General features: G+C 42.0%; 1 protein-coding gene across 3 annotated transcripts in view; it reads left to right on the top strand.

Moving 5' to 3' along the window:
* CNTN3 (contactin 3 (plasmacytoma associated)) overlaps positions 1 to 20,656 on the top strand; it is a 297,757-nt gene that overhangs the window by 254,928 nt on the left and 22,173 nt on the right. For all 3 annotated transcript variants that reach the window (XM_010862006.1, XM_010862007.1, XM_010862005.1), the window contains 4 exons: positions 80 to 150; positions 1,102 to 1,336; positions 4,546 to 4,661; positions 18,493 to 18,679. In XM_010862006.1, the coding sequence (XP_010860308.1) occupies positions 80 to 150; positions 1,102 to 1,336; positions 4,546 to 4,661; positions 18,493 to 18,679 (609 nt within the window). The remainder of the gene's footprint in view (positions 1 to 79; positions 151 to 1,101; positions 1,337 to 4,545; positions 4,662 to 18,492; positions 18,680 to 20,656) is intronic.

Here is a 20,656-nt window from a genome sequence, read left to right as displayed (position 1 = left end):
TAAACAATGTTGAGTCTTCCTGGAGATAAATACCACCAAATGTGAACAGGGTTTCACTCCTTCTCTCTAACCTGTGCAGCGCCAGAAGTGCCTCCCTCAGAAGTCAGTGGAGGAGGTGGGAGCCGGTCTGAACTGGTCATCACCTGGGATGTAAGTGTCTGGGCCGCGTCTGCCCCCTTAGGGAGATGGTCTTCCCATAGCCATGGCTTCCTGGGTGATGCTGATGGTGCTGATGGTGGTAGAACTATCAATACTGGCTCATATTTTTTAATGTTCACTTTGTGTTATTCCCTGTTCCTAGCATTTTGCTTTTTTTTTTTTTTCACTTTATCCTCACAACATTTTTTAGGTTAAAAACACTAAGGCATAGAGATACGAAATACTTTGCCCAAGGTCATCTGGCTGGGGATGAGTCAAGTCTTGACTGTTGGCTCTGGAGCTGTTCCCCCTCTGAGGATGCACACGCCACGGCTCCAGGCAGTGCTGCCTTCTGGCCATTCTCTCAGCCCTTGCTTTATGTCATAATTGGGAAAAATGTTAACTAACAAAGCAGAAGGCGCTAAAGTTATCTTTATTTTTTGAAGATGTTGATGGAGAAATAAGAAGTCAAGAGATCATGGAGTATCAGTAGAAATTTTTGACATGATGCAAATACAGCTTTGAGTTTAAAACCTTGTTTTTACTTCCTTTTTTAAAGTTTTACTCTTGCAGTGAATTATCATGTCAATATATAATTTTTTCTGTAAGATCAACATTAGGGAGGAGATGATTTTTATTTAATTTAGAGATACAGTATTTCAACTGAAAGTATATCTTTATTACTCAGAACTCAAATTGGGGCTACAGGATGCTCAAAAATCTAAATTATTTTGGAAAATTGTAGTTAGTTATCTAGATGGCTATGAAAGAGTGGCGTGTGTCTGTTTTAAAGCAGCTCACTCTCTCCTTGTCCCTTTTCTCCTTTCCTAATCCAGCCACTTCGTACAATGAAGATTATTATTTGATGACTTTTAGTTTTAGAAAAGACTCCGCATTATAGCTGAAATTATTTTTGCCTTGCCCTCATGTGAAAGTGTGATTTAATATGTCTTCCCTTTATAGCCAGTCCCTGAAGAACTACAGAATGGTGAAGGTTTTGGGTATGTTGTTGCTTTCCGCCCTCTTGGAGTAACCAACTGGATCCAGACAGTGGTCACGTCTCCTGATACCCCAAGATACGTCTTTAGGAATGAAAGCATCCTGCCATTTTCACTGTATGAAGTTAAAGTGGGTGTTTATAATAACAAAGGTGAAGGGCCGTTTAGCCCAGTGACAACGGTTTTCTCTGCAGAAGAAGGTATGGAAAGGCTATTAATGATTTGTCAACTTCACAGTGGTGTGAAGTGGGCCACATATTCAGTGGAAATTTTACTTTGGTTCAGTCTTTTCCTGGGCTGGTCATGTGGAATCAAATAATGTATCAGGGTGTTGGGCAGCAGTAGACACAGCTCCTAGTTTTGGCTACTTTCAGTACAGTAGCCAATAAATTACATGAGATGTTCAACACTTTATTGTAAAATAGGCCTTGTATTAAATGATTTTGCCCAACTGGAGGCTAATGTAAGTGTCCAGGGCCTGTTTAAGGTAGACTAAGCTAAGCTAGAGCTTCCCTGGTAGCTCAGCTGGTAAAGAATCCGCCTGCCTGCAATGCAGAAGACCCTGGTTTGATTCTTGGGTTGGGAAGATCCCCTGGAGAAGGGTCAGGCTACCCACTCCAATATTCTTGGGCTTCATTGGTGGTTCAGACAGTAAAGAATGTGCCTGCAATGTGGGAGACCTGGGTTGGGAAGATCCCCTGGAGGAGGGCATAGTAGCCTAGTCTAGTATTCTAGACTGGAGAATCCCCATGGCCAGAGGAGCCTGGGCAGGCTACAATCCATGGGGTCGCAAAGGGTAGGACATGACTAAGCAACTAAGCACATAGCACAGGCTAAGCTATGCTCTTCATATATTGGGTGTATTAAATGCATTTTCAACTTATATTTTTGACTGACAATGTGTTTGTTGATATATAAGTGAAGTCACTCAGTCATGTCTGACTCTTTGTGACCCCATGGACTGTAGCCTACCAGGGTCCTCCATCCATGGAATTTTCCAGGCAAGAGTACTGGAGTGGGTTGCCATTTCCTTCTCCAGGGGATCTTTCTGACCCAGGGATCGAACACAGGTCTCCCACATTGCAGGCAGATGCTTTACCATCTGAGCCACCAGGGAAGCCTCATCATAAATAGAGGAAGCTCTTTTTATCAGTTCCAAACTTAATAATCCAATTATGATCCAAAACCCCAATTTGGAAGTTCTTTGTGAGTTCAGATATATTTCTTCAAAAGAAGAATGTTTGAAGTCACAGTTAGAGTCCTCATCCAGGTAATAAAGATCAACCATGCTTACCTGAAGTGTGAAACTCAGTGAATAGTCAGAGGGGTTCACAATTAGTTAAACATCTCTTTAGGGGGAAATACATTGTATCCTAGTCTGTGAAGCAGGGAGCGGCTCTGACTTCCAGAGCTTTCTTCTTTTGGGGGTAAGATTAAGATACTCTCTTTGAAGTGCCCTAGTCTCAAGTTATAAAGTGGTTCCTAATTGCTGAAAGAGAGGTTTTAGCAGATTGGAGAGGGAAGACCACAAGTATGACTTTGGTGAAGCACAGAATGTGCAGGTTCGAGGATGGGGTTCACCAGTTCCAGTTAGTATAGACTCACACACACTCCACTCTGGACTCATTCCCTTTGTCTGCCTTTCTGTCCCAGTTATTGCATCTCTTTACAAAATAATAGTAGTGTTAGGAGAAGTCTATAAAGCCATTTTGTAGGTTAAAAGCAGCTGAATATTGTGCTAGCTCATGTGGTTCTACCTAATTAGAATGGCAGGAGTAACAAGTATCGAATGCTTACTATGAGCCAGACATTACCTAATTTGAATTTTTCAAAGAGGAGTGATGTGTTGGTACTATTGTCATTTCCCATTTACATAGGAGAAAATGGAAGCTTGGTGAAAAATTAATGAATTTGCCAAAATCCATACAGACCTATTGAGCTAGTATTTTAACTTAGGCTTTTGCTCTTGAGTAGTCTGAGCTCATGAAATAAGATTTAACAGCATCTCCTCTATCTACCAAGCCTTACAGTAAATTGCAGAAGTGGGTCCACAGTTGTCATTCATAAAAACAAATAAGGAAAGCTCACTTTTTCATCATACCATCACCCTCTAGTTTTATTCTTTTTCCACCAAGTTCTGAGAGAAAAAGGAAAAGGCATTATCAGAATTTTTGCAGCAGAAAGAGCTTTTAAATTCATAGCCAGAACTCTTCTCCAAGAGTTACTGAGAAGGATTATCATTACAAAGGCAGGTCAGGGGTCTGGGGAGTGATGGGGAGGGACCAGGGAGTTTTGGGGTGCTGTCCACCCTGTGCATCCTGGACAGGAGTGGGGCTGGTAGCTAGGAGGGAGGCAACAGCCGGAGCCTCTTGCCTCCTGCACGTTCCTTCTCCTGTTACCTTCCCTGCAACCACTGATGAGTCAGTTAAAGGTCTTTCTATCTGTTCCAGATGTCGGAATCTGACTTGACTGGTCTTTGAAAAAAGCGAGAGTTATTGGAAATATCCTCAGACATTTCACTGAATCAAAGGGGGAGGTTTTGAATAGCAGACCTCATGAAGAGTCTTAATCAAGGAAGCTCTGAGCCCTCAGAAACCTAGGGCTTCTCTAGGGCGCCAGGGCTGATTGACTGGCCTCAAGTCCCCCTTGTTTCTCCAAACCCACGTTCTCAAGAGAAAGTTATCTAATAGGCCCATCCTTGGACCAGGCTGTCAGTATCCATCAGCCATGGCCAGGGAGCAGGATCCTTTAACATAGAAATGAATGTTGGGGGAGGAGACAGGTCTACTCAGAGCTGTGTCCTGAGACGGGAGAATCACTGCGGAGGGCCTGTGAAACCCCAGGAGTTCTCCATTAGCAAGGGGATCTCTGTACTGTGTAATAGCTCTGTGCAGGTTTATCTCCTTCTTCAGCAGAGTACAGGATCTCATTGAACTTTGCCCCTCTTGTGAGCCTGGTTGGACAAGACACTCACTAAATGCTTATTGAGTAAATGAATTCTGTAGACCTTGACTTTTGATTGGCAAGGCCAAAAATAAAAATAGGTAGCATTTATGGACATAGGATTTCCCAAAAAGGCTGAAGGATGAAAAAGAGAGAAATAATGATATAGTGGAAAGAACAAAGGGGGAAAAAAGGGAGAAAAGTAGAATACCCAGAAAGGAGTGCCAGAGAGGAGGGTAGCATTGTTCTGGTTGTTCAGCAAGAAAAAGCCTGTGGTTCTGATGCCATCTTTTCCTAGGAAATGGGACATGACCAAGACATGATTCATATTTTCAAATATTTTTAAAGAGTATTTTATAGTATTTTCAAATATGTTGAAATGTTTTTTTTTAAATAAAGACTTCAGTAGATTTTTTAAATTAACTATCAAAATTATAACTGGATTTCACATTCTGTTCCCAAACAGAGCCTACAATAGCTCCATCTCAAGTTTCTGCAAATAGCCTATCTTCCTCAGAAATTGAAGTTTCATGGAATGCCATTCCTTGGAAATTGAGCAATGGACACTTACTTGGTTATGAGGTAATATCTTTTAAAATTAATTAGCTCGTGTATGAATGTTGGCAGGCTACTTTGCTTTCGTTTACAAGTCTTTATAGTAATGAAATCTTAGCTAAAGTCTGACTTTGGATATTGTTCCCTGTGACTGTCAACAAATATTGGTTTTAACTCAACCAATTGAATGAAAATAACTTTAGCATGGTAGAAAAGAAAATAATAATAAAATGAAAGGAAATAATGTATCCCATGGGCCTAATCTTTGAGCTGTATTGACAAAAAATAAGATTGAACTCTAGTATTTAAGTTCATAGGATGACTTTGACGACAATTAACTCAATCTCCAGTGCTTTGGCTTATTTTCTTGGTGGACTTGTTGCTTCTGGGCTCTGAAGAAGCCATCTGTGTAGAATATAATTCTTGCCTTCAAATAATTGCCTTTGGTGAAAGAAGATGAATGGTGTGAAATAGGATAACACACAACCAAATGTCATGAAGATCAGACTAGGTCACACAGAGTGGCTGAGGGCTGAGAGACCTTGAAAGACTTCATAAGGGCATTCAGGCTTAACAGAAAAAGTAAGGAAACACAGAGAAAGTGGAAACATTCCAGACTGAGCATGGCACTTTGGAGGAATGGAAGGAGTAGCGGTCTGCCTGTGGAAGCTGGTTTCAGGTGAAGAAAAGAAAAATACAGTGGAGCCAGGTCACAGATGGCCATAACTGTTAAGAAGAACCATTCTGACTGGGCCCCATGTTTAGGAGGGAGCCGTTAGGGAGAACTGAAAACAAATGGGCAAAGAATGGACAAGATAAAAAGTTCAGTCTTCAGATTTCTCTACCACTTTGTAGTAGCCGTCGTTGTGATTTACCTCCACCCCCAGCCATCTGCTTAGGAAGCTTCCCTCATGCTTCTAATTCCTGATTCTGTGGCAGGTTTACATGCAGCACATGTTTGCAGTACAGGACCATGTACCCTGCCACCTGCCAACATACCCTCAAGTGATTACACCAGGGTGGCCAAAAGGTGGATCAAAGGCCACTGCCCATGGACAGGTCAGCTGAACTAAGTCAGATTCTTGTATGATGTCTTGAAGCAAGCAACACAGAGGTTGTGTTTAGTAAGAGTGATACCATGATATGTCAAATTTAGGACCCACGTCAGACTTGCCAAGTGAAAGTGAGAAAGAGTTATTCTCTCAGTTATGTCCAACTCTCTTTGAGATGCTGTGGACCATAGGGTCCCAAGCCCCTCTGTCCGTGGGATTCTCCAAGCAAGAATATTGGAGTGGGTTGCCATTTCCTTCTCCAGGGGATTTTTCTGACTCAGGGATTGAACCCAGGTCTCCTGTCTTGTAAATGGATTCTTTACCATCTCAGCCCCCTGGAAGCCCAGTGATGGCCATTGGGAAATAGAACAAAGAAGCTCTACCAGGACAAGATGGAGCAGACATACTCTGCTGCTGCTGCTAAGTCACTTCGCTCATGTCCGACTCTGTGCAGCCCCATAGACGGCAGCCCACCAGGCTCCCCCGTCCCTGGGATTCTCCAGGCAAGAACACGGATGCAACCCTAAAAAAATGCAGGAGACAAGGACCCACGGAGCCTTAAAGAACAGAACAGAATAGCTCTTTGACAGCACCCAGTACTCAAGTTGGCTGTGTTCTTTCTCATAATGTCGCCTTGTCCTTCTTTTCAGTCAACTTTCTTTACAAGTGAACTTCCAAGAGTTCCAGGTCCTTGTAACCAAACAAGCAGTGACTTGAGTAAGCACTAATGACAAAGCCAAGAAAGGATAAGCTAGAGCAGAGGTGTTCAGAGGAGGCCCCATAGGCCATCTTGCCCGCAATTACCTGAATTTTTGCTGAAGATGAGCCCCCAGAATCATCCCTGGACCCACTGAACCCACTCATCTAGAGACAGATGTCATGAATGTGAATTTTTAGTGAGTACCCATAGGGAAATATCTTCCTGCACATGTGTGTATAGGAGGCCCTGGTCTTGGCACAGTGACCCTTGATCAGAGACAGAGCTATTCAGCTTAAGGAAGGTAAAATGATATTGAAGAAGCAAAACACCACATACATATAGAAGAGCAACTTGGTTAGCATATTAAAGGGAGCCAGGAACATTTGGATGAAAAATTCCTGTAATTCCCTAGCAGTGAATGGAAGCAGTGAAAGACAGTGGGCAACCAATAGTAGGTCCCCCATAATTAGAGAAGTGGCATTGACAGGGAAGGTAGGTGGGATAGACGGAACACAGATGTACTAGTATAGTTCTGAGGTCAAATCTGTGCCAGATTCCAACCCTGCCTTTCCCTTTGCTGCAAAAGTGATGTAAATTCTATGAGCCTTGCTTTTATCACCTGCAGAGTGGGAACAATGGACCTAACCTAACTAGGATTTTGAGAACATAAACTGTGATTAGATACTTGTGCATCTCACAGTTTCTGGCTCATATTAGTAACCAATGAAGAAGCATCAGCCATATTCCCAAAGAATTTTGAGATATAAATTTATAGATTTCTTCCCAGTAAATATTCTCAAACAATTCTTCAACTCTAAGCGCTTTTGCCTCAGGAGAGTTTGTGACAGCTATTAAGATGGGATGACCTGTGAGATTCCTTCCTTCCTGGCTTTGTTTCCAAAGCTCAGGCCTTTAAGCCGATTATTTCATGTATCCTAGAGAGTGGGGAGAGAGAAAATGCCACAGCGGAAAAAAATGCAAGAGAAATTTCAGGTGATTTTGGAAGAAACAAAGATCTTAGGCTTACGAAGTCCTGTGGGTCCTATCACTTTCTCCCTGGCAGTGCCCAGGGTGATGGTGAGACCACAGAAGGGAACAGATGCGCTTCCTATACTCAACAAGGACTTTTTATTTCCCCAGCATGGCAGAATTGCTGGGCCTACAGGGATCAAACAGTTTAAGAGTAAGTTATCTTGGCAAGGCTTTGGGAAGGGAACCCCAGGAGTGATTGAAATCAAGCAGGATATGAAATCCAATGTTAAATCAGATTTACTTAGAGAAAATAAATGAGCTCATCGTACATCCCTCCAACAGGAGACTGAGGTACACCTCCCCCGTTCAATAACTTTGTCCTTTACAAACTCTGTGTGTGTTTCAGTGTGTGTTAGTCATTCAGTCATGCCCGACTCTTTGCAACCCCATGGACTGCAGCCCACCAGTCTCCTCTGTCCATGGGATTTTCTAGGCAAGGATAATGGATTGGCTTGCCATTTCCTTCTCCAGGGTACACTCTATGACAGGGGCATAATTCTCGACCTGGTTGTAGCTTGTGAAATACTTAAGAGAAATAAATAAGAGACTATATATAAATGAGCTTTGTAGGCTTCCAAGGGCCACAGGAGTGTTATCAGTCACTGGTGATTGTCTGACAGCTTGAAGGCAGGTAGATGTTGATGTTAGAATATGTCAGTTTAAGCAGATCAGGAGTCATCCAGATAAGCAACTCTGTAAGAAAAGAGAATTATACTGCTGTGGCTCAGGTTGATTGAACAAGAGAGAAAACCAAAGCATCCATGTAGTTCCAGGATAGTTATCTTGTTAAGTTCCCACCATTTTTGAATTAGACAAACCTGCATTCAGATCCACTAGAGCAGAATACAGTCTCCATCAGGAACAAGAAACCCTGCCTGTTTGCTCACTTATGTATCCCAGGTGCCAGCAGTTGTATCCAGCACAGAGGAAATTTGCAGAAAGCTCATGGTGACTGAAGAAATACAATTTCAGCTCCATTATCTTATTGCTCTTTGGCCTTGAGCACGTGATGAATGTTCTCCAAGGCCCTGTTAAAATAAAGATAATAGTAAGTAACTCACAGCATCATTGGAGAAGTTTTAAATGAGATAAAGCAGCCTTTGCGAAAATGGGCCAAAGAGACTTTGGGAGCTTCTGCTTTTCTGTTTTTGCATATTGGGCTTTGGGATAAGATTTCACTGGAAGGAAAATTCTGAAAACCAGTGAAGGAGTACAGAAACACATAGCACAGTCTTGAGCATGGGACTCAGCACTATGGTTTGTGTTGCTACTGGTGTTGCCATTGGCCAGGAGAGCAAAAAAGATGAGGAACTGATGAGGAAATGGAAATTGCCTTGAATTAATTATAGCATCTTCCCTATGAGAGTAGCGAACTTAACATCCACATAAAGCCTGAGTACAGTATTGAAAGGAAACAGCTAGTGAAAATTTCCCCCCAAGGGCTTGCGTGTGCTGGGTATGCTCGGTGGTGTCTGACTCTTTGCGACCCAATGGACTATGGCTGCCAGGCTTCTCTGTCCATGGGATTTCCCAGGCAAGAATAGTGGACTGTGTTGTCATTTCCTCCTCCAGGGGATCATCCCGACCCAGGGATTGAACCCTCTTCTCTTGAATCTCCTGCATTGGCAGGTGGATTCTTTATCACTAATGCCCCCTGGGAACTCCCCAAGGGTTTGGTGTGTATGAAAAGAAAGAAACAAGAAAGAAGGAAACACTCTGTGCGACAACTTAAGAAATAGTGTATATAATTGTGCCAAGATAGAAATACGTATTTTCATAGTCTCAGTAATGATTTAAACAGTAACCTGGAAGAATAAATGACTTAGCTGAGTATTTAATTAGCAGTCGTGTGGCTAACTTTCTGGGTTGCAGTTTCCCCAATATATCTTCGCAATTGTTAATAGCTCCTGCCTTCCTCTCATCTCAGTGGGGGTTGATCATGTGCCATGGGGCGTGCTGAGCACACATCATCATTAGCAGCTAGACTAATTTTTTTTTCTGATTTGACCAAGAAGTTGTTGAGGAGCTCATTTCCCTGGGCTCCAATTTATTTCATCTTCTAACCACAACACTCAGGCTCAGATCTCTTCTTGTGCCCCTTTTTGTAGAAACAACAGATAAGAACAAGATAAAGAGGAGACAGATGGTTTAAATTCATGGGTAGTAGGTGCCTGAGAAACAAAAGCTCCAAAGTTCTATTTTGGTACATACGGTCCATTTCTTTACAGTCATTTTGTGACTTGAGAAAATAAAACTTGGAAGAATAATCTTGACAAGCAATGGGAAAAGCTATATTGTGAAATAATGTGTGTGTGCATGTGTGCATGCACACACACGCGCTCAGCTGTGTTGGACTCCTTGTTACCCCATGGACAGGATACTGGAGTAGGTTGCCATTTCCTACTCCAGGGAATCTTTTCGACCCAGAGATTGAACCCAAGTCTCCTGAATTGGCAGGCAGATTCTTTACCACTGAGGCACCTGGGAAGCATTTTGAAATATTACAGGTAAGTATATTTTGAGAGGGGAGCTAGTAGATTTTTTTTTTTTAATATTTGACAGAGGAACATAACTTGGGCAGTGAAGGGGTGGGGGACCTAGTAGATTTTTGTTGTTGTTGCCAGGAGAATATAACTAAAAAATGTATACAGAAGACCAAACTGAAACTTCACTGATATCTCTGTTCAGCCTCCTGTTGTAAACAGCTATATGGAATATATTTAGCTCCCACTATTTTAATTAGAATAGGAAAAGATGTTAAATACTTTGAATTCTTTTTGAATATAAAATTTCTACTGGCAAAAATGAAAACATATAGACAGAGTCTGATTCCTTACAATCAGGCAAAGAATTAACTTCATTCTAGAACGAAGAGTCACAGGTACATAGGAAAATTGGATAGAGACAATTCAAACCCTTTTAAATAAATAGAAAGCTGGCAAAAAATGAAGTGAGTAAATAAAAAGCAGACTATTGGGAGGTAATGGAAGGATTTGTTATGCTGGAGAGAGCAGTAAGTATGTGTGTGAGTGAGGGTTGCCCAAACAAAGCAGGGTTTGTTATTAGGCACATATTGTCCTTACCAAACTGTGACTCACTCAGCACTGAGAGACTAAATACCCAGCCTCTCTTACCTTGCACCGGCCCATCTCCTGGCTTCTCTGTTTCTAAACTCAGGTTTGGCTGCTCACCTCTCAAAAGGTCAAGAGACAAGTGCTGATAGGAATGGAAAGGTTGCTTTATTCAGGAGGCCAGCAACCTGGGGAGATGGCAAACCGATTCTGAAGATTCTGCTCGACAGTCAAGTTTTTAAAGGGAGAATCATTTGGGGAGTGGGCCAGAACCTTCATCTATCTTCGTCACGTGCAGACTATTTTCTTATTGGTTGGTGGGGAGGTAACAGGGAAGTACTCCAGGAATCTTGTGCTCCTCCTTCACCTGGGTGAGGGGAAGGGTGGTGCTAAGTTCCTGCAGAAGAACTCAGAGGTATTGTTAAGTATATTTCTTGAGGACCCTGCACCTCCACTCCACTTCCATGCACTATTAGTTCTTTACTGCTTCCCCTTAGTTTCTGCATTTCCTCTCTTTCCTGTTAAGCAACTATTTGAATCTGACCTTTGGAAATCAGGGAAGGTCAAGGAGGTTAAATGAAACTATTTTCTGCAAACAAGAAATAGGGGACACAGAAAGGATTTGTACCTGGAGGGTTCCACAGCGTCCTGCTGCATCTCGTCTCCATCCAGTGAGAAGCCAGAGAGAGGGTCAGAGAGCCTGGCATGCAGTTCTCACAAGTCAGCCCCCCAGGGACTGAGTGCCAAGCAGGGAAGGGCTGTCAGGGAACCCCTAAAGAAGAGCAGAAGATAGATCTGGATTTGTCTTCTTAAACACCATCGAATGCATTTGCCTGCCTGATATTTATCGAAATGTGTTTTGTCTGGCAGCTAAGAGAAAATATGTCTCCCTGAAAATCTAGAAGTATGCACAAAATTATTTTGGTCTATTAAAACTGCATTTCTGACAATACCTGTACTTTAATGGCTTAAAAAGGTGCCATTTTTCAATACATTGTTTTCATAAACTGCATTTGGTTTAAGGTTAAGTGAAATCTGTGATGCCATAATATGAAGGACTCCTCACTGCAAGGACATTAGTTTTCGGAATAACCACATTACTTGCAGGAATAGAGATAGCATTTAAAATGCTGATATTCCTCAAGTTTGCTTCTGTTTACCTACCCAGATCAAAATATATTGGTTTGTGAACTGGTGTTACGGTTCTAAAGAAAAAATTATTATCTCATCAAGAAATTGGAGTCCCAGTGTTTTATAGGCACATACAGTATTAGGACTTGAGTAACTAGCTTGGTGAATTAAAGGAGAAAAAATATCCGTCTCTGTTCTATCCACAGAACAGTTCTGACATGAAAAATGTGTTGTTGTTGTTGTTGTTGTTGTTGTTGTTTTTCTTTTTTCTCTACACCAGCCTGTTCTCTGATACCAGCAGCTATGCTGTGCTTAGTCACTCAGTCATGTACAACTCTTTGCGACCCCATGAACTGTATGTAGCGACCAGGCTCATCTGTCCATGGGATTCTCCAGGCAAGAGTACTACAGTGGGTTGCCATGCCTTCCTCCAGGGGATCATCCCAACCCAGAGATTGAACCCAGGTCTCCCACATTGCAGGCACATTGTTAACTGTCTGAGTCACCAGGGAAGCCCCTGATACCAGCTAGGTGCCCCAAAATACAATTCAATTCTGACACTGTATGAGGAGTTAGCTTCAGATACTACAAGGCTTACTGGGTTGGGAAGATTTCCTGGAGAAGAGAATGGCTACCCACTCCGATATTCTTGCCTGGAGAATTCTGTGGACAGAGGAGCCTGGCTGGCTACAGTCCATGGGATCGAAAAGAGTAGGACATGACTGAATGACTGACGCTTTCACTTTCCTACAGGTTAAGGGTTCAGTCCCACAAGACTGGTACCCACCACACACAAACATAGATGCCATCAGTCCAGGTCTCCTCTGGTCAACTAGGGGGGTTACCACAACCCCCTCCTTGGGTTTGAGAACTTGCTAGAATGGCTCACAAAACTCAGGATAGCACTTTGCTTACCATTATCCATTTATCATAAAGGATACAACTCAGGAACAGCTAAGTAGAAGAGATGCCTAGGGTGAGGTTCGTGAGAAGGGGCACAGTGCTTCCATGCCTTTCCCATGCCCTCCACTCTCCCAGCGCCTCAATATGTTCAGTTACTAGGAAGCCCTCAAACCTTGTCAGTTAGGGTCTTTTATGGAGGCTTGGTAGCGCTAGGGGTAAAGAACCTGCCTGCCAGTGCAGGAGACGTGAGATGTGGGTTCGATCCCTGGGTTGGGAAGATCCCCTGGGGGAGAAAATGGCAACCCACTCCAGTTTGCCTGGGAAACCCCATGAACAGAGGAGCCTGGCAGGCTACAGTCAACAGAGTTGCAAAGAGTCAGAGACAACTAAAGCAACTTAGCACTTCATTGAAAGGAAGGAAGGATTGAATCATTTACCATTCAGTTCAGTTCAGTTCAGTTGGTCAGTCGTGTCCGACTCTTTGCGACCCCATGAATCGCAGCACTCCAGGCCTCCCTGTCCATCACCAACTCCCGGAGTTCACTCAGACTCACGTCCATCGAGTCAGTGATGCCATCCAGCCATCTCATCCTCTATTGTCCCCTTCTCCTCCTGCCCCTAATCCCTCACAGCATCAGAGTCTTTTCTAATGAGTCAATTAATGGAGAAGGCAATGGCAGCCCACTCCAGTACTTCTGCTTGGAAAATCCTATGGATGGAGGAGCCTGGTAGGCTGAAGTCCATGGGGTCACGAAGAGTCGGACACAACTGAGCGACTTCACTTTCACTTTTCACTTTCATGCATTGGAGAAGGAAATGGCAACCCACTCCAGTGTTCTTGCCTGGAGAATCCCAGGGACCAGGGAGCCTGGTGGGCTGCCGTCTATGGGGTCTCACAGAGTCAGACACGACCGAAGTGACTTAGCAGCAGCAGCAGCAACCAAATTAAATTAACCTCCAGCCTTGTGTCAGGAGGTGGGCCTCTAAGTTCCAACCCTGTAATTACAAGGTTGATGACCAATTTCCATCCTGAAGGTAACCAGGAAGGCACAATCACCAGATATATCATTGGCATACAATGACGCTTATCACTTCTGACATCCTAAGGATTTGGAGGGAGGGGTGTGTCAGGAAACTCCAGCAAAGGCCAGATACATATTTCCGCTGTATCTCTGTGATGGGAAGGAGGGAGGGATTTGTAAACTGCATGTGTTTAAGTTATTTACAAATTAAACAATATTGGGTACTTGATGTGTACAAGCTTTGTACTGAGTGGCAGAGCTATGGTGATGACTAAGACAAATCTGCCTCCTGTGCTTGATTCTACTTTAGCATCCTCCCTTCCTGCTATCTGCTGTGCCAAGGAATGCAGTTGCTACCCCTGGGGCACACTCCCTCTAGCAAAAACCAAGGCAGCGTCATCCTCTACTGATGAAAGGAGTGCCCTGTACCTCTCAGGTGATGAAACAGTGTTGAGAGCCACAGTTCAGTCTTAATCACCTCTTTCTTTGGAGTAGCTTTGCCTTTTATTTTTGCTGGCTCTGAACTCATAGTGAAGCTACCACATGAAAATGTCTGTGTTTCTTCAGGTCTGGAAAATTCTCAGGACATTTTCTCTTTAATTGGTGCCTTTAATTGTTGGACTTTTCCTTCCGGAACTCTGGTTGGAACATTTCATTTTATTCTCAGTGTTTCTTAATTTGGCTTTCATAATTTTTGTTTCTTTCTTCATGTTCTGGAATTATCCATTCTTCTATACCTTCCAGCCTTCAGCTCAGTTCTAGGACTGATTTCTTTCTTAACACTGTATTCTTCAGGGGTCGGAATCCTACTTGATATTTTTCAGATTTGCCCCATCTTTTTTCTTTGTCTCCTCTTCTCATATCATAAATTTAGTCTCTTCTTAGTAAATGTGAACATTTTAAGTATACTTCTTTCAAGGTCATTTCAGATAAGTGTGTTATAGCTCGTGTCCTGTCGTCCAGTCTGCTGACTCTGTTTCTTGTGGGCAGAGCTCTTCCTGAGCTTTGTAGTATTTCTTTCTCTGCTCATCCTTTGCAGCTGCTGCCTTCATGTTCTGTCAGTGTTACACTAACTCTTTTTACACAGTTGTGTTCCTGGGACCCATTTCCTTTCTTCATCCCTGTATTGCTGTTGTGCCTAGGAAATCCAAATTAGTGTGGAGTTACATTCTGTCCTCTCAGGTGTAGAACTTTTGGTCTCTCTTCATGCTTGGCTTTTCCCTCTTTAAAAATAGTCTATCCTCAGATAAATATTTTGAACAAAATTTTATAGAATATAAGTAATTTATTACTTATATAATAAAAGTATCTATCCTCTTATACATATTTTTTACCAAAATGTAACTGATTTATTACCTGGAAATATATATGTCATTGCTTTATTTCTTTATGCTTTAGTTATATGCATTTTTATTCAACTTTTAAAGTAAAGCTATTTGAGAAGATCATATAATCAATTCGAACTAATACCATGCTCAATTTTTGCACTAATTTTCTCTATGATTAAATATTGATAATACTTGTCAGCAACTGAGATCTAAAAATAAATCTCTCATTCTAATACATGGAGATTGCTTCAAGTGCTTCAGAAACTGCTGTTAAGAGCCTTCAAGCACCTTTTAGGAATTGATTTATAAAAGATAATCCGTATGCCAATCGAAAATTGTTTTTCTCTCTTCTTTAAATCAGTCTTCTAAGGAGAGATTTCTTAGGCAATTTATATTGAGGTAATTTGAATACAAGAAGAACGGTGCAAGGATTGCAGCCTAACAAGAGGCCAGTATGTAAGGATCCTGATTGATTACTTAATTTCAACTGACCTCTGCCCTTCCACCTGTTGAGTGACCTTTACTAAAGCTCATAATTATGTGATCTTTCCCCCAATCTATGCTATATCTCAGGCCACAAGTTTTGAGGTTGCCCATAATGTTTTATTAAAATTATCAATTATGTGTCATTCTTGGTTAATAACTAGACAATGCTTTCAAGGGCAGGGAGAGCATTTTATGTTTGGAGTCATCTAAACCTAGCAATACCTCTAGTGCTTACAGTTGGTGAATTTAGAATGTACTGGGCTGTCAGAAACGTTTATTTGCATTTTTCTGTAAGACATTATAGAAAAACCCAAATGCAGTTTCTGGCTAACCCAGAGTATGAGTTTTCAGTGGCCGTTAGCCGTTTGTTGCGTGTGTGAGTGTGTGTGCTCAGTTGTGGGTTGCTGCTTCCTACTCCAGGGGATTTTCCCACCCCAGGGATCGAACTCATCTCTTAAACCTTCTGCACTGGCAGTTGGATTCTTTACCGCTGCGCCACCTGGGAAGCCCCAATTTATTGGGTGTGACTTTATAAAAGACAATTTGGCATGTTATTTCTAATTAATAAAAATAATATGTAGTTTTGTTTGAGAATGGTAAATGGTGTCAGATATATGGATTTTTTTTTCCTACAATTTTATCATCAAGTTTTAGTATGTGCTGTGCTGTGCTTAGTTGCTCAGTCATGTCCGACTCTTTGTGACCCCGTGGACTATAGCCTGCCAGTCTTCTCTGTCCATGGGCATTCTCCAGGCAAGAATACTGGAATGGGTTTCAATGCCCTTCTCTAGGGGATCTTCCCAACCCAGGGGTCAAACCCAGGTCTTCCGCATTGCAGGGCAATTCTTCCCCATCTGAGCCACCAGGGAAGCCCAAAAATACTGGAGTAGGTAGCCCATCCCTTCTCCAGGGAAACTTCCTGACTTGGGAATCAAACCAGGGTCTCATGCATTGCAGGCAGATTCTTTACCAACTGAGCTACCAGGAAGCCCAAGTTTTAGTAGATCTAATGCTTTAAAGCTGTAGGAACTACATGTTAAGTTTAATCCTAATCACTTGGGCTTGCATCTTCCTTTCAAGGTTTTTTCTGAATATTGACAACTGCTTTCCAGGAAAAATGCACATACACCTATCCATGAGCCCAGTATTTTACATGAATTTAAGGGGTCATTGATATAAATATAAAAATATATAAATATACATGCATATATACATGCACATATATGGGGAGAATATCTAGCATAATATTACTGTGGCATTTTGTGATTATTATTGGAAAACATGAGATTTTATATTTTACTACTAATTTTTTAAAGAAATAATTTTATAGTTGATCATTTAAAATAAAAAACAAAGCAAAATGTAGCTTTAGGTGTATTTTTCTCAGAGAACTGAAATGGGTTTGCCCTATGCAGCCTATAAACACATTTTGTTTGTCCACACATTATTTTTAAAAGATTGAGCCAACTCTTCACTTAGGACAATTTGACATTTAAAGCAGGATTTCTGCTTTCTTTTATAAAAAGAAAACACTGGGTCCACCTTCTCCCATCAGTCAGAGCTGAGCAGAGGTTCCATTACAAAGATGAGACTTGCCTGTCTTTTTTCCACAGACCCCACAAGTCTGTATTGCCTTCATGACTCTGATGGCTAGGGTTTGATTGCCATTTTCATGGTGCTCAAGAAACTGTTTACTTACTCAAATTATAGAAATGGTTTCTTGTTTTCATATTTTGCTGTCAAAGTAGAACAATGAAAATCAGACCAAAGGGCACATATCACAGGAAAACCTGAGGAATAGTTTGGTAACTTTCTTGCTGCTGTTGGTTTTGTCTCTTTTTTTACTTAGGAAGGGTACAAACTGTCTACCAAACATAGCCAAACTTCATTGCATAAATTGGAGTTCACTGGGGAACATGTCTTATTATGGTTATCTCTTCTACCCTTATTTCTTTAATTTATCAAATACTCTCATAACTTACTTTTATATTTTTATACTGTGAATGTAAATATATACATTTATAAGAAGTTTCAGATCATATTACACAATTCAGTATGCTATGCTATGCTAAGTCACTTCAGTCGTGTCCGACTCTGTGTGACCCCATAGACGGCAGCCCCCCAGGCTCCCCAGTCCCTGGGATTCTCCAGGCAAGAACACTGGAGTGGGTTGCCATTTTCTTCTCCAATGCATGAAAGTGAAAGTGAAGTCGCTCAGTTGTGTCCGACTCTTAGTGACACCATGGACTGCAGCCTACCAGGCTCCTCCGCCCATGGGATTTTCCAGGCAAGAGTGCTGGAGTGGAGTGCCATTGCCTTCTCCACACAATTCAGTATAATGAAATACAAATAAAATATTGCAATATATCCATAAATTTACCTACTACATGCATTCCTGTTTTCTGCAGCAGCTCTGCCTGCACAGGGGGACTTGGTGACACTTAGCTATCACTGTAGGACAAGCCAGTGGACAGTACTGGCTTTTTGATCCTCTTTGCTCTGACAAGTCGGTTTCTTCATAGAAGGAATCTTCACAATCCTTTAGAGTTTAAGCATAGCTGTCAGCCTTCTGGAGTAGAACTTGGGCCAGGTTGATTAGGGTCTAAGAAAGAGGAGCTGCTCACTCTATTAGAAATGCAGATTTCCCTTCATTTTCCCATTTATAAGGCTATGGTCTAGCAGCATGTAGCACTTACTCTTTGAATTTATATGGTTTATTTGCATACTTAATATCTGTCTCCTCTAGGGTCCCTTTTCTTTCACCTCTGTAAGCCTAAAGCAGCACCCAGCACACTGCCCGCATGCTAAGTCACATCCAGCTTCTTGCGAAGACCCATGGACTGTAGCCTGCCAGGATCCTCTGTCCATGGGATTTTCCTGGCAAGGATACTAGAATGGGTTGCCATTTCTTCCTACAGGGGATCTTCCCAACCCAGGGATTGAACCCTCCTCTCCTGTATTCGCAGGGAGATTCTTTATCACTGAGCCACCTAGCACGTAGTAGGTCCTTAATAACTCCTGTGGAATAACTGATGAAGTACATAAATTACAGTGCCTGTGTTGGTGAAAATCATTTAATGTAAGGATGCTGTTTTGTCAACCCTCCGCATCTTTTATGTTTTCTTTCTACCAGGTGAGGTACTGGAATAATGGAGGAGAAGAGGACTCATCAAGCAAACTGAAAGTGGCAGGAAATGTGACATCAGCCAGACTCCGTGGCTTGAAGAGCAACCTGGCATATTACACGGCTGTCCGGGCTTTCAACAGCGCTGGTACCGGTCCCTTTAGTGCCACAGTTAATGCAACCACCAAGAAAACTCGTACGTACATTCTGATGTTTTAAATGGCAAAAAACATACTTTCCATTTAAAAATAATAGTCTTCTTTATTATTCTAGATGGACAACCCAAGTCAATAAGCCCACTGGATTTTTTAAAGCCAGCTCAAACTCAGAGGCACACATACATGTCTTCCTGACTCCCCTAAATCTTTGGTTAAATTCCATGTGAATATGAATGTGCACTTTTTGAAAAGTCTTAGTGTGGGATGTTCTGTCAAGGCTATCCACTTTTCTTTTAAAAATGTGATCACATGAATTGGTTTGTTTCATGTATTTTTAGGTCTCCAAAGCTTGAGGATATTTGATAAGCATGAATAACTTAAAGTGAAGTCTCTCAGTCGTGTCCGCCTCTTTGTGACCCCGTGGACTGTGGCCTGTCAGGCTCCTCCGTCCATGGGATTTTCCAGGCAAGAGTGCTGGAGTAGATTGCCATTTTCTTCTCCAGGGGATCTTCCCAACCCAGGGATCAAACTTGGGTCTCCTGCATTGCAGGCAGACGCTTTACCGTCTAAGCCACCAGGGAGCTTAGGCCAAACAATCAAAAGTGATTTTTTTCTTTCCTACATTATTGCAAAGAAGGAAGTGTACAATAAAAGGTTACCATCCAAAGATGTTGGTCCACATGAATATATTGATATATTTAGAAATCTGACCAGAGATGTCAGTCAGTGATTCCTTCAAAGCTGAGTCTTTGGTAACTGTATTCACAGATGCATTCACAAACACCAATTATGAGCTATACATTAACCTGGCTTTAAGTTAGGCTACCGGAGAAGGCAATGGGACCCCACTCCAGTACTCTTGCCTGGAAAATCTCATGGATGGAGGAGCCTGGAAAGCTGAAGTCCACGGGGTCGCTAAGAGTTGGACACAACTGAGCGACTTCACTTTCACTTTTCACTTTCATGCATGGAGGTGGAAATGGCAACCCACTCAGTGTTCTTGCCTGCAGAATCCCAGGGATGGGGGAGCCTGGTGGGCTGCCGTCTCTAGGGTCGCACAGAGTCGGACACAGCTAAAGCGACTTAGCAGCAGCAGCAGCAGCAAGTTAGGCTACAAGAAAATCAGTGATTTGCAGTCTGATTGCTGTTCACATATATTTCCACGAAACTGATAGCAGCCAGTATCTATGTAGTCACTGTATGCAATGCAGCCACTTGAGTCACATTGTCATCATCACAGCGACTGAGAACATTTTATGTCCGCTTGTTTGACATGTATTTCCACATCTACACTTCAGACCTACCACATTAAGATAGGTGTCATTTTTCTTTCTTTTTTAAAGGTGAGGAATGTGAGGCATGAAGGGATTAATTTAATTTTACCATAATGATGTATCACTTTGACTTGTAGAAAACAATTTTTTCTTCTAAGTTTATTCCCAAAATTAACTCAGTAAAAATGTTTTTAAACTTTCTGTATATGGGAATGAAATAGTTATTTTGCTTGATCGCCAACTTCATTTAATCCTATTTCCATATATAATTCCCAGATTTTCATTGGCTGGCCAAAAGTGCTAAGAACAAAGATAGTATAAAATTTAATTGTATTGGCTAGTGTTGTGGGTAAATTAAAACATATGTTAGTCACTCAGTCTTGTCTGACTCTTTTGGGACCCCATGGACTATAGCCCACCAGGCTTATGTGTCCATGGTATTCTCCATTCAAGAATACTGGAGTGCCATGCCCTTCTCCAGAGGATCTTCCTGACCCAGGGATCTCCCACATGCAGGCAGATTCCTTACCATCTGAGCCACCAGGGAAGATCTAAGTTAAAACATATATATAAAGATAATTCTAGAGATTTCCCTGGTGGTCCAGCAGTTAAGATAGTCCCACTACAGAGAGCCACGGGTTCAGTCCTGGGTCAGGAAACTAAGATCCTGCATGCCATACAGTGTGACCAAAAAGTGAAAAACAAACAACATAATTCTACTACTTTGGATTTTTTTTTAAC

The sequence above is a fragment of the Bison bison genome, unplaced genomic scaffold (assembly GCF_000754665.1).
Source record: "Bison bison bison isolate TAMUID 2011002044 unplaced genomic scaffold, Bison_UMD1.0 scf7180017864474, whole genome shotgun sequence".
Classification (NCBI taxonomy): Eukaryota; Metazoa; Chordata; class Mammalia; order Artiodactyla; family Bovidae; genus Bison; species Bison bison.
Note: the sequence above shows the minus strand (reverse complement) of the source record. Positions and strands in the feature narration are given on the sequence as shown.